Source organism: Mus caroli, unplaced genomic scaffold, assembly GCF_978045245.1.
Source record: "Mus caroli unplaced genomic scaffold, Mus_caroli_1 scaffold_5, whole genome shotgun sequence".
Classification (NCBI taxonomy): domain Eukaryota; kingdom Metazoa; phylum Chordata; class Mammalia; order Rodentia; family Muridae; genus Mus; species Mus caroli.
Window position 1 is genome coordinate 55,187,371 of NW_028227260.1, and position 15,421 is coordinate 55,202,791.

Sequence of the window (15,421 nt, forward strand, 5' to 3'; positions counted from 1 at the left end):
GAGGATATATACTCACTGATAAGTGGATATTAGCCCAGAAACTTAGGATACCCAAGATATAAGATACAATTTGCTAAACGCATGAAATTCAAGAAGAATGAACACCAAAGTGTGGACACTTTGCACCTTCTTAGAAATGGGAACAAAACACACATGGAAGGAGTTACAGAGACAAAATTTGGAGCTGTGACGAAAGGATGGACCATCTAGTGATTGCCATATCCAGGGATCCATCCCATAATCAGCTTCCAAACGCTGACACCATTGCATACACTAGCAAGATTTTGCTGAAAGGACCCAGATATAGCTGTCTCTTGTGAGACTATGCTGGGCGGGGCCTAGCAAACACAGAAGTGGATGATCACAGTCAGCTATTGGATGGATCACACGGCCCCCAATGGAGGAGCTAGAGCAATTACCCAAGGAGCTAAAGGGAACTGCAACCCTATAGGTGGAACAACAATATGAACTAACCAGTACCCCGGAGCTCTTGTCTCTAGCTGCATATGTATCAAAAGATGGCCTAGTCGGCCATCACTGGAAAGAGAGGCCCATTGGACTTGCAAACTTTATATGCCCCAGTACAGGGGAACCCCAGGACCAAAAGGGGGGAGTGGGTGGGTAGGTGATTGGGGGGGTGGGTATGAGGGACTTTTGGGATAGCTTTGAAAATGTAAACGAGGAAAATACCTAATAAAAATAAATTAAAAAAAAAAGAAAGAATATGGAGAAAATTTCCATGACCTCAGTCTTGGCACTAATTTCTCAAATATAACATCAAAATTTTAAACAACCAAGTAAACATAAATGAAATTACCTGGTATTTACTCACTTATAAGTGGATATTAGCCAAAAATGTACAGAATACTAAAATACAATCCATAAAACTCAAGAAGGTAACAAGCAGAAGTGACAAAGTGAGAATGCTTCAATCCCACGTGGGAGGGAGAAGAAAGTAATCATGGGAGGCAGAGGGAGAGAGCGATTTAGATGGAAGAGGGGAGGGGGGGGAAGAGGAACATGAACAGGTATGGGTATGGAGAAGCAGGAGAGAACCCAGAAAAATTAATGGAAATATACAACCTTGGTGGGGTGTGGGAGGTAGGACCCTCTAGAAAGTACTTGAGACCTGGGAGACGAGACTCTCAAGACTTAACTCAAAGGGAGGGACCTTAGATGAAATGTCCAACAGTAGGGAGAGGGAACTCATAGTGTCAATCTACAGTAGAAAGTCAGGGAATCAAGTGGAGGGATGGGGCTGCCATCCCACAGTCAAAACTCTGACCCAGAATTGTCCCTATGTAAAAGAACCGCAAGGACAAAAACTGGAGAAGAGACTGAGGGATAGGAGGTCCAGTGACAGGTTGAAATTTGGGATCCATTTCAAGGGGAGGATCCAAGGCCTGACACTATTACTGATGATATGGTGTGTTTATAGACAGAAGACTAGCATGGCTGTCCTCTGAGAGGCTTTATCAGCAGTTGACTGAGACCTGCAGATGCTTATATCAATCCAATGGACTTTAGTCTGGGACCTTTGTGGTTGAATTAGGCAAAGACTGGAAGAAGGTGAGGAGGAGGTCAACTCCAGAGGAAGACCATCAGTGTCAACAAACCCAGACCCCTGAGATCTCTCAGACACTGAGCCAGCAACCAGGTAGCACACAAAAGCTGTCTGAGGCCCCGGACACATATACAGCAGAGGTCTGCCTGGTCTGGCCTCAGTAAGAGAAGATGAGTCTAACCCTTGAGAGACTTGAGGTCCCAGGATGTGGGGAGGCTGGGAGGGGATTGGGGACATCCTCTTGGAAACAGGAGAGGAGGAATGAGATGGGGAACTGTGGGAGGGCAGATCAGGAGGACAGTAATGACTGGATTGTAAAAAATAGAAGGAATATCATAATAAGAAAATAGCCAATCCCTCAAATGAGGGAGAGGGGGACCATCACACAGTCACAACTCTGACCCATAATTGTTCCTTTCTGAAAGAACTAAAGGGATGGAAATGGAGAGAAGCCTGAGGGAAAAAAAGGTCCAGTGACAGGCCCAAAGTAGGATCCAGCTCAAGGGGAGGTCCCAAGACCTGACACTATTACCAAGGCTATGGAGAGCTCACAAAAAGGGAACTAGCATGACCATACTCCAAAAGAACCAACAAGCAGCTGAAAGTGTCAGATGCAGTTATTTGCACCTAATCAGTGGACAAAAGCTGCTGAAACCTGTTGTTGAATTAGGAAGGGCTGAAAGAAGCTGAGAAGGGCGATCCTGTAGGAGGATCAGCAGTCTCAATTAATCTGGACCCCTGAGATCTCTCAAACACTGGACCACCAAACAGACAGCATATACCAGCTGATATGAGGCCTCCAACACACATACAGTAGAGGACTGCAGGGTTTGGGTTCAGTCAGAGAAGATGCAAGACCATCAAGAGACTATAGGACCCAGAGAGTTAAGAGGTTAGGTGGGGTGGGGGGTGGAGACATCACTGTGGAGACAGGGTGGAACAGTCAGATGGTGGATGGGCAGGCATGGGGGATAAAATATGGAGTGCAAAAAAATTAATTTAAAATATAAAAAAATAAAATAGCCAATCAACAGATTAATTAAATAGAATCTATTTTAAAACCTGATAAGGTTTTGTTTTCCATAATATATTAAGTAATACTTATAACACAATAGAAAAATTAAACAAAGCAAAAACTAGATTAAAAGACAAGAAACCAAATAGAAATTTCTACAGAGAAGATATAAATGACTAGTGGATATATAAAATTCTATTCTGTATCACTAAACAGTGAAATATAAAATGTGAGCATATCATACTTACTTGGATATTTATAATTAAAATAATAAATGTTGATAGTATTATGATTTGAATCTGGAATATGCCACACAGGTTCATGTTTTGAGTACTCAGTTCTCAGTGTCACAGTTTTGGGAGGTTATAGAACTTTTGGGACATTGGGCTTTTCTGGAAAATAGAAGCCTGTAAAGACAATCCCTTGGAAATTATAGTCACTTACAATTATGGTCCTATCCTATGTTTCCTAGTTGATTGACACTATGTCACTTGCTGCCACATAATCTGGCAGACAGTCAAAATCTTCTGTTTTTCTCAAATTCTCTTCCATTATGGCCTAAAATAAACTAAAATAAACCTCACTAAAGCTGTTACTGTCAGGTATTTTGGTAACGGTGAAAAAAAGTTACTGATACAGAAATTATGTAGGATTATCAAAAACTCTATACACTGCTGATAGGATTGTAAAATTATGGAGCCACTCTGAGGAATGAGTATTGGTGTTTCTCAAAATAAGAACCATAGAATCTAGTACTTCTACATGTAGGCAAAGGTTCAAAAGAATCAAAGATGATACTTGTGTACCAATGGTCATAGCTATTTATCCAAAATGGCCAAGACAAGGAAACTCTTGAAATATCTACCAATGGAAAATATATAAATAAAGTATAATGAACAACTATTTAAATTTCAATGAGTTTTAAATAATTAAAACACCCAGTCACATTCTATGACATGTATGAACTTGGAAGAAATGACATTTGAACTAAGTAAGCTACACACAGTGGGAAAGGATCTCATGCTACTTTCTTCGTGTGTATTTAAGGTATTTCTCAAACATATAGTATCAGAGAAATCAGCTGATTTCAGAAAACAGTTGTATAGGAAATCGGGAATTGCACTTTACTGCATATAAAACTTCAGTTACATAAAAACTACAAGTTCTAGAAAGCAGCTCTATACAATTGTGCAGTACAAATAGTAGTAATATTCGCAACCTAAAAATCGTTAGAAGAATATATCTTATTATTTTCTAACCATAAAATATAAAAATGGAGTTTACTTTAAGGTTTATCAATTAATCCTGCATGATAATAGATTAAACAGCCAAAGCCATAGAATCATATCCATTGAATCAAAAAAAAAAAAAAAAAAAAAGAAAAGAAAAGAAAAGAAATTGACCAAAACTAATACACTTGAATTACATGAAGACAAGGCAAAGTAGATGAAGAAAGAAACTGCCAATCTTAGGAATAGAATCTATGAAAAACATTGTTCATAATTGCATAATTAAGCAGGGGATAATGAAAGATTCCTTTCAGAAAATTAGGAATAAGGCAAAGATGGTAAGGTCACCACTTCTCTTCATCTAGTGAAATCTCACTCACAGAGAGCAATTAAAAAACAGATATCAATAGACAGATAACATTTCTATATTGGTACATAAAATTATATATATATATATGTATATATACATATATATATATATATACATATATATACATATATATATATATATCATAAAGAAAAACAAGAAAATCATCAGGTAATCTATAGATGACCATTAGAGATTTAATGTTCCAAAAGATGAAGAAAACAAGATCAGTTTGAAAAAAATTGTATTTCTACACAGTAATAGTGAATAATCTGAAATTTAAATTAATAAAGCACTCCATTTACAATTGGCTAAGAATCAGTTCAGAATTGAGAATCAACTATAATCATGTCTAAAATATGTACTGAAATCCAGAAAATACTATTAAGAGGGTCTGAGATTCTAAAGAGACATCTTGCGTTCATGAAGCACAGTATGTAATATTAAGATGAAAAAACTCACCAAAACTATTTTCATTAATAAAATTACCCTTATTGAAATTCTAGTGGGCCTTTCAGCATAAATTGGTGTTGAGCATAAATTGGTGTTGAAACTGATTCTAGAATTCTCATAGAAATGTATAAGATCCAAGTTATCCAAAACAATTCTGGTTTAAAAATGGATTCACATTTTCCAATTACAAATCTTTGTATAAAGATACAGTGTTCAAGACATGATAAAACTAGTATAAGAATAGATATAGACCTTAGGATAAAATTCAGTCAAGAAATCAACCCTTACTTTGATGGTGAAGTGATTTTTTTGATAATGGTGCCAACTCAATCCAGTGAAGAAAAGTGTTCAACAAATGGTGCTGGGACAATTGGATATCTGTATGCAAAAGAATGAAATCAGTAGACTAGCCATCAGAAAATACAATAATTCAAAGAGGATCTTAAATCTAAGTGTGAGACTTAAAGTTATAACACTTAGAGAAAAGGGAGTGATATATATATATATTGGAATGGTTTTTTAAAAGAGAACTCTGATACTTCACAGAAGTAGTGATCTCTATCAGCTCATTTTTTTCATTAAATAATACTTTGAAAAAATAAAAAATAAAGTGAGATGAGATATTTTAAAATTACAGAAAAACTCAGAGCCTTATAACTAAAAATACTATGTAAATAACTTTAACATCTAAAACTTGAAATAAAACCATCCAAATTTAAAAATAAAAAAAAAAAAAACTTAAGTAAATCTCTCTCTAAAGATGTGCAGGAGTACCAAAAGTACAAGAAATGATACTCCAATCTTTATCAGGCATTCCAAGTCAAAACTCCAATAAGATAAGCTCAATACACCCAACTGTTATTAATAAAATTATAAGTAATAGGCAATATTAAGAGTTGACAAGAATGGCAAAAATTTAGTATTTGTGTAGATTTCTAATAAAACTGCCAAAATCCCCAATGTGGAAGTGTTTCAGGTAATTTTCTTGTTGAGTTACTATAAGACCCAATAATTCCATTCCTAGGGGTATGTATAAGATATGTTAAAGTTTAATTCAACACAAAAGTTCTACACGAATACTCAAGACAACATTACATGTAATAGCTAAGAAGTAATGGATAGAGAAGGAAATATGGTACATCCATGTAATAGATTATCATTCAGCCACTGCAAGTTTCAAAACAGCGTAACATTTATACAGTGGCATGAACAGTGTTGGCTGCTTTTAACCAAATTTATGCTGAAAATTTTGAACAAAAGACACATTATAATGATTAATAAGTAATTTCAAGTTGGCTAGAAAAGGCAATTCATAAATATACAATTCAGGCCAAGGTAGGTGCAGTTGACAAAGAAATTAGCATTATTGCAAAAATAAGTTACATAGTACCAGGAAACAGTATATGTTCTTTGATGTTATCTCATTAAGTGGGAAGCCATCATCTATCAAAAGGTCAAATGTTTAAAATTGTGAAATTTTTGAGAATAGAGCCTGCACAGAACAATATGGAACAGCATCCACAAAAATGTTTTCCTATGTTTACAAGGATAGAAAATAAGCTACTGTAGCTATGTCCCAAGGGAACCCAGCTATTGAAGTATGCCATGGTAAATCTTGGTATTGTATACTTGATATTTGGCTTAGGGACATGCGGAATCTAAAAATCACACACATGAGAAATATATACTGATATATTGAAGGAAAAATTGAGATGCTAGCCAATGTGTGGCTGTACCAAGCATGAAGGTAGGCTTGAGATGCTAGAACAAAAACAATCTGTCAAAAATCTGCAGAAAATGTGTTAATCCCACATAAGTGATATGCCAGAAAAGCTGTAGTTAGCATGTAGGTATTGCTACTCCAAAGTTTTTAGTCCTCGCATAATTCTATCACATGCTTGGGATACATTCATGAAGCTACAGGATTTAGTCATTGCATTATTTATTTGATCCAATACATCCATAATGATTTCTTATTTTTCAATTTTTTTTTTAATTTTGGGTTTTTTTGTTTGTTTGGTTGGTTTGGTTTGATTTGGTTTGGTTTGGTTTTTGTTTCCCACCATAAGTAAGTAAAGTAAATGGTACTACAAAAATATATCAAATAGAAAGAAAAAATATAGGATAAGGATAGAAATCAATGATATTTTATTCAGGGAAATATTTCAAAGGTGCTTCTATGAAAATAATCAAAAAATTTAAAAGCTTCTTCTATATTGACCAAAAAGAAAAAGAAAAACTCAAACAATATCATCCTCTAAACTTGATCACTACTAAAGGTTCTTGATCTACTAAGAGCAAGATGAGAATATTGGAAATCCTGACAACCACATCAATTCAAGGAGCTTGATGTAAATAGAGTAATTCTTTCAAAGTTACATGCTATTAAAGAGTTGTTACAGAGACAAAGTTTGGAGCTGAGACAAAAGGATGGACCATCTAGAGACTGCCATATCCAGGGATCCATCCCATAATCAGCTTCCAAACGCTGACACCATTGCATACACTAGCAAGATTTTGCTGAAAGGACCCAGATTGAGCTGTCTCTAGTGAGACTAAGCCGGGGCCTAGCAAACACAGAAGTGGATGCTCACAGTCAGCTATTGGATGGATCACAAGGCCCCCAATGAAGGAGCTAGAGAAATTACCCAAGGAGCTAAAGGGATCTGCAACCCTATAGGTGGAACAACAATATGAACTAACCAGTACCCTGGAGCTCTTGACTCTAGCTGCATATGTATCAAAAGATGGCCTAGTCGGCCATCACTGGAAAGAGAGGCCCATTGGACTTGAAAACTTTATATGCCCCAGTACAGGGGAACCCCTGGGCCAAAAAGTGGGAGTGGGTGGCCAAAAGGTGGGTGGGGGGAGGGTGGGGGGACTTTTGGGATAGCATTGGAAATGTAATTGAGGAAAATACCTAAAAAAAGTAAATGGATAAATAAATAAATAAATATTAAATGGTAGCTAGAATTACAGAGAAAAACAATTGGGGAGTGAGAAAATAGATAATTTGAGACATTCTAGAAAATTCCAGCTTTCTTAGAATTTCCACTATGTAATTATTTCTACCTATGTTTTATTACTTAGTTGAATGAAAACAGCAATAAAAATAAGAAAGGTAATTAAGATGTGAGCTGGATATGAACTTATTGGAATATAGATGGTCCTAAAAAACAAACAAAAAAAAAAGAGTTGTAAAATATGAAAATTTATCAGAATGCTTCTATAGTTAATAAAACATGAACTTTTGAAAAATGTCCCTAGATTAAATGTCTACACATACGCTGACATATGAGTGTCACTCATTCTATATTTATGCATACTTGCCATGCCAGTAATTGTTGTGATTCATAGGTACTGCAGCTGGGTACAACAATTTAGGACAATTTGCATAGTATTTTCTAGAATTATGAAAACTAGACCACAGGAGTCTTTCAGTCATATCCAGCTCAAGCTATTTGAGTCTTTTATTCTAAGTGGGTGCCATATTTAGAAAGAGGGTCCACCCTCAACCTGTAAAAGGCAGTAATGACTACAACAATATTGTCCATTGTTTTGAGAGTCATTTCTGATTACCCTAAACAACTCTTTGAATGGAGGTTCATCATGACTGCTACCAAAGATTTTGATAGTCTATGGTTCTTTTTAGGGGAACATTGATAGCTCATGTATCTTATTTTAATACACACCTGAACACACACACACACACACACACTTATATGTACACATACACACTTGTAGTATGTACAAGCTAGGTAAATATGAGATAACATAACTCTTTGTAGCTTTATCAAACAACCTTGGTGTTATTTGTTCACCATCCTTCTTTCTTCTTTGTGTGGACCTCCCTCTCTCCTCCCTACCATTCTGCTTCCCACTTCTTATCACTTTTATCATACTATTTCCATACCAAGCCTTCACCTTTGGCCCACCACTAGTCAAGGAAGTACAGGCAACAAATAACTGCTGGAAGGAGAAGTGCCCTCTCCCAGGGACAAGAGCCCTTATAAAAGTTGTCCAACACACAGTGGTCAGACTTGAAGCCAAATATACACAATATAAAATGGACTTATCAGGTTATATTTATATATTTGTGCATGCATAAATATATATTTGTGTGTGTGTATATATGTATATAATATAATGAAAGGAAAAGAATCTATGAACTTGGGAGTAGGAAAATATGTAAGTGATTCAACAGTCTCTGGTAGGATCTTGAGGGATTAAAGGAAGGGGAAATTAATAGAAATATATTTCAATTAAAACATATCATTAAAACTAAAATATAAGAAAACCATGGCTGAAAGATATCAGCTATATAATTCAAAAAATTAACAATTAATAAATGAAATATATGCATAAATAATTTCAATTTGTGTTTTTGAAATGCATCTATTTGTACTAAATACAAAAATTTATGGCATATAAGATAATACTGCAAGCCAACAACCCTACATTTTATAACTACAAAATTACAAATAAAATATTAGCAAACCATACATTAAGGAGGAACATAAATAATTTTGTAAATGATGCTATCACATTCTGTATTTTTGTTTTTAGTTCCATTCATTCACACATAAAATTCATAATTTCATTTTTTCTTTGTGTAATAGAATTTACCTGTGTAGACATACCACATTTTCATTATCAATTCTACCACAGATGATTCTATTTCTAGCTTTTGTGAATAGATTACCATGAATCTCTGAGTATCTCAGTAGTGTGAAATAAATTTCTTTGAGTATATCAGGTATTCAAAATTGATAGTGGTAGTTCTTTTTCTAGCTTCAAAAGGATTTCCATAGTGGCTATATCAAATGGCATATGAGGAACATAGACTTAAATATTTAATTTTATGTGTTCACTCTAAGGTCACTATAATGTCCAGATATATAGAAAGGGGTCATTTAGTAGATGACTGCCTCAAGGAAGTGGAATTATAGCAAAATATAGGTAAAATGAAATTAGTGAGAGGAAATACTAGGAGCTGAAAGTTTTAAGCATGGAGGGGGTGGGTGAATAACAAAGATGAAGGGGGTGTAGAAGTTTTCTAAAATGAAAGCAGTATGTAAAAGACATAGGGAAACCTACCATCTTAAAACCAAAGTTCGATAGCAATGTATATTTAAAATGAGTAAGACGATACCCTGTGTGGTTGGAAAAAATCTCCTCCTATAAATTATGGGTGAGTTATAGAAAATTTTAATTCTGGATACACATGACCTTATAAGTTGCTCAACAGAAAGGCCCTAGAGGCTCTCTGAACACTATGTGGTAAAGTCATTCCTCATGGTTGCTGAACAAAACAAAATAGAAAGTTTATGTTGCTTAGGATACTTCATATTTTTCTTGCATGATGTTAAGGTGGAACTTAACTGGGATTAAAGCTTCTTTCTGCTTTATGGTGCTGGAAACCTCTACTCAGATTGCTGGTGAGAAAAGACATCAACAACAATGCATTACCAGGAACCTTATGAACTGCAGTACCAACCAGCCACAGAAACATGCCCATTTATATTCAATAGTGAGATAGCTTTTATGAGAATAGCTATCTGTTCTGTGATTGGATTTAAGACTCATTTCAGAGATTGAGACTCTCTCTAGTACTGTAAATCTGCAAAAAAGAGCATGGTCAGAGAGATCATAGGTCCAAAGTAAGTATTTAATTCTGTTAGTTATGTAATCTGACATACCATTGAGCTGTTCCCTAAATATATGTTTGCCATGGATGAACACCACTTTGTACTTTAATCAGAGAACCCTTTCTTTCCAGTTAAATACAGTGAATAAAGCAAAATCCCACACAGTATATTATAAGCATAAAAGAAAGTAAGCACATACAAATCATAAGTCACAAAACATTCTCTCTTTGGTAGATATACCTAGTAAGGAAATCTCAGTAAACTAGCAGTTTATAAGCTCAATATATTTCCTTAACATGTTTTATCGTATAATAAAGAGTAAAAACCAGAGACACTGAAACTTATAGAGGAGAAAGTAGGGAAAAAACTCGAAGATATGTGTACAGGGGAAAAATTCCTGAATAGAACAGCAGTGGCTTGTGCTGTAATATCGAGAATCAATAAATGGGACCTCATAAAATTGCAAAGATTCTGCAAGGCAAAAGACACCGTCAATAAGACAAAAAGTCCACCAACAGATTGGGAAAGGATCTTTACCTATCCCAAATCGGATAGGGGACTAATATACAATATATATAAAGAACTCAAGAAGGTGGACTCCAGAAAATCAAATAACCCCATTAAAAAATGGGGCTCAGAGCTGAACTAAGAATTCTCACCTGAGAAATACCGAATGGCTGAGAAGCACCTGAAAAAATGTTCAACATCCTTAATCATCAGGGAAATGCAAATCAAAACAACCCTGAGATTCCACTTCACTCCAGTCAGAATGGCTAAGATCAAAAATTCAGGTGACAGCAGATGCTGGCGAGGATGTGGAGAAAGAGGAACACTCCTCCATTGTTGGTAGGATTGCAAGCTTGTACAACCACTCTGGAAATCAGTCTGGCGGTTCCTCAGAAAATTGGACATAGTACTACCGGAGGATCCTGCAATACCTCTCCTGGGCATATATCCAGAAGATGTCCTAACCGGTAAGAAGGACACATGCTCCACTATGTTCATAGCAGCCTTATTTATAATAGCCAGAAGCTGGAAAGAACCCAGATGCCCCTCAACAGAGGAATGGGTACAGAAAATGTGGTACATTTACACAATGGAGTACTACTCAGCTATTAAAAAAAATGAATTTATGAAATTACTAGGCAAATGGATGGACCTGGAGGGCATCATCCTGAGTGAGGTAACCCAATCACAAAGGAACTCGCACAATATGTACTCACTGATAAGTGGATATTAGCCCAGAAACTTAGGATACCCAAGATATAAGATACAATTTGCTAAAAGCATGAAATTCAAGAAGAACGAAGACCAAAGTGTGGACACTTTGCCCCTTCTTAGAAATGGGAACAAGGCACCCATGGAAGGAGTTACAGAGACAAAATTTGGAGCTGTGACGAAAGGATGGACCATCTTGTGATTGCCATATGCAGGGATCCATCCCATAATCAGCTTCCAAACGCTGACACCATTGCATACACTAGCAAGATTTTGCTGAAAGGACCCAGATATAGCTGTCTCTTGTGAGACTATGCTGGGGCCTAGCAAACACAGAAGTGGATGATCACAGTCAGCTATTGGATGGATCACACGGCCCCCAATGGAGGTTCTAGAGAAATTACCCAAGGAGCTAAAGGGAACTGCAACCCTATAGGTGGAACAACAATATGAACTAACCAGTACCCCGGAGCTCTTGTCTCTAGCTGCATATGTATCAAAAGATGGCCTAGTCGGCCATCACTGGAAAGAGAGGCCCATTGGACTTGCAAACTTTATATGCCCCAGTACAGGGGAACCCCTGGGCCAAGAAGGTGGAGTGGGTGGGTAGGGGATTGGGGGTGGGTGGGTGTGGGGGACTTTTGGGATAGCATTGAAAATGTAAACGAGGAAAATACCTAATTAAAAAAAAAGAGTAAAACCCAAGTTTGATGTTTGAAAATAAAATAACGTGTTTAACTGTTCAAAACTAATATGAATGCCAAAACATATTTTGCTGAATGAAAGAAATCAGTGATATATTAAACAGAAAAAGTGTTCATTAATTATTATATAATATAGTGTAGATATATCCCTAAATTTATCTATAGGATGATATAATCCTTATTAATATGCCAGTGAGATATGCTATGCTAAAATATGCAGAAAGGCATCCCTCCCTTGGCTCCATATCTTTGACAAGAACTATGGCAGAAGCCCCTTACTATACTGAATGCATTGCCAGTACCCAGAGCCCCAGTAAAGTTCCTGCCTACTGATTATCAACACACCTTAGAGCTGGCTCAGCTGTATGCAACAGTATACTGTCCCCTCATTATCATATCCCAGACCACAGCTCTGGCAGAAGCCCCCTTCATTTCCCGAGGATACTTAGGTATCCAGAACTCCAGGCCCTCAAATCCATCAGAAGACAATATCCAATACTGGAGGCTAAACCAGGATCTAGTACCTCAGAGGCCATGCTGGTACCCAGAACCCTGAAGCCTTCTGTTCTACCAGAGGCCACAGGGGTACCTGGAACCACAGAGGCAACACAAGTACTCAGAACCCTAGAGGTCATGCCAGTTCTCAATGCCCCAAAACTCTAGAACCCCCAAAGCAATACCAGCACCCAAAGCTCCAAAGGTCATTTTGGCCAGCAAACTCTGAGCAGATATACTCTATTGAACCTGAGGAATCATCAGTAACAAAAACCACAGACCACTCAGGCCAGAAGTACAGAAAAAATACAGAAGCAAAGGCTAAGTAAAATCCATCCATCCATAAACTAAAAAATCAGGACATGAAACTATAATTAGTCCAAACCCAGATGACTAATGGCTGCGTACAAACATAATTAACAGGACTCAAGTCATTATGGCACAACCAGAGCCCAGTTATTCTACTTCAGCAAGCCCTGGATATTCAGGAAGATGACCTAAAAACCAATTTTGTGAAAATGTTAGAAGTCCTTAAAGAGGAACTGGATAAAATACCTTAAAGAAATCCAGGAAAACACAAATAAACAATGGAAGGAAATGAATAAAACTGTTCAAGATCAAAAAATGGAAAGTCTCATGAAAAAAACAAAACAAAAAGAAAAACAAAAAGATACAGGATAGCTAAAACAATCCTGTACAATAAAAACGTATGGAGGTATCATCATCCCTGATATCAAGTTGTACTACAGAACAAGAGTAATCAAAACTGCATGGCATTGGTATAGCAACAGTCAGGTCAATCAGTGGAATCCAAATGAAGACATATATCCACACACTTATGGACACACGATTTTTGGTAAAAAGGTCAAAATTATACAATGGGAAAAAGAAAGTAACTTTCAAAATGGTGCTGGACTAACTGGCAGTCGACACACAGAAGAATGCAAATAAATCAATATCTATTTCCCGACACAAAATTCAAGTCCAAGTGGATAAAAGACCTCAACATAAAACCAGATACACTGAACCTGACAGAAGAGAAAATGTGAATTAGCCTAGAATTCATTTTTACTGGAGATAACTTCCTGAATGGAACACCAATGGACCAGGCACTAAGATCAACAATCAATAAATGGGACTTTCTGAAACTGAGAAGCTTCTATAAAGCAAATGACACTTTCAATAGGAAAAAAATGTCAGCCTACAGAACGAGAAAATATTTTCACCAATACTACATTTGACCTAGGGATAATTTCTAAAATATATAAATAGCTCAGGAAACTAAACATCAACAAAACAAATAATCCAATTAAAAATTGAAGTTGAGATCTAAACAGAGAATTCGCAACAATGTAATATCAAATGGCCAAGGAACACATAAAGAAATGTTCAATATCCTTAGCCATAAGAGAAATGCAAATCAAAATGACTCTGAGATTCCAACTTACACCAGTAAAAATGGCTAAGATCAAAACCACAAGTGACAACTCATGTTGTTAAGGATATGTAGCAAGGAGGACACTCCTCCATGTTTTTAAGAGTGCAAACTTGTACAGCCACTTTGAAAATCAGTATGGTCATTTCTTAGAAAACTGGGAATCAACCTACCTCAAGAACCAGCTGTCCCAGTCCTGGCCATGTACTCAAAGAATGCTCTATGCACTACAAGGACACTTGTTCACCTATACTCATAATATACCGAAACTGGAAATAATCTAGATATCCCTTCACTGAGCAGTGGATAAAAAGAATATGGTATATTTACACAATGTAGTATTATTCAGCTGTTAAAAAAGAAGGAAAGAAAGAGCATTATGAAATTTGCATGCAAGTATATACAACTAGAAAAAAACAACCTGGGTGATATAACTCAGACTAAAAAAGACAAATATGGGTTGCACCCACTTATAATTTGATATTAGCTATAAATTTAATCATGATACAATCCACAGACCCAGAGAGGCTAAATAAGGAGGAAAGTTCACGGGGTGGGGGGAATGCATGAAGTTCCCTGGGAAGAAGAAATAAAATAGTTTGGGTGGACTGGGGGTATGTGAGAATGGGGATAGGATGGAACAGATAGTATAGGGGGGAAAGGGAGAGAGTACTGGAAGAGACAACTGGAATTGAATCACAGTTTGGGGGCAAAGTAGAAACCTAGTTCTATGAATTGCCTAGATATCTATGGTGACGCTAGCTAATACCCATGATACAATTTGCAAAACACATGAAACTCAAGAAGAAGGAAAACCAAAGTGTGGATACTTTGATACTTCTCAGAAGGGAGAACAAAACACCCATGGAAAGAGTTACAGAGACTGAGCTGAGATGGAAGGATGGACCGTCCAGAGACTGCCCCACCTGGGAATCCATTCCATAATCAGCCACCAAATGCAGACACTATTGCATATGCCAGCAAGATTTTGCTGACAGGACCCTGATATAGCTGTCTCTTGTGAGGCTATGCCAGTGCCTGGCAAATATAGAAGTGGATGCTCACAATCATCTATTGGATGGAACACAGGTTTCCCAATGTAGGAGCTAGAGAAGGTACCCAAGGAGCTGAAGTGGTCTGCAACCCTATAGAGGGAATAACAATATGAACTAACCAGTACCCCGAGAGTTCGTGTCTTTAGCTGCATATATAGCAGAAGATGGCCTAGTCGGCCATCATTGGGAAGAAAGGCCCCTTGGTCTTGCAAACTTTATATGCTCCAGTACAGGGGAT

The 15,421-nt window shown here is 36.8% G+C and overlaps 1 protein-coding gene across 1 annotated transcript in view; it reads right to left on the reverse strand.

The window, feature by feature from the left end:
- Positions 1 to 15,421, reverse strand: part of Dach2 (dachshund family transcription factor 2) — a 526,586-nt gene that overhangs the window by 60,864 nt on the left and 450,301 nt on the right. The window contains exon 9 of the mRNA XM_029473281.2: positions 4,917 to 5,006. Coding sequence (XP_029329141.2) covers positions 4,917 to 5,006 — 90 coding nt within the window. The remainder of the gene's footprint in view (positions 1 to 4,916; positions 5,007 to 15,421) is intronic.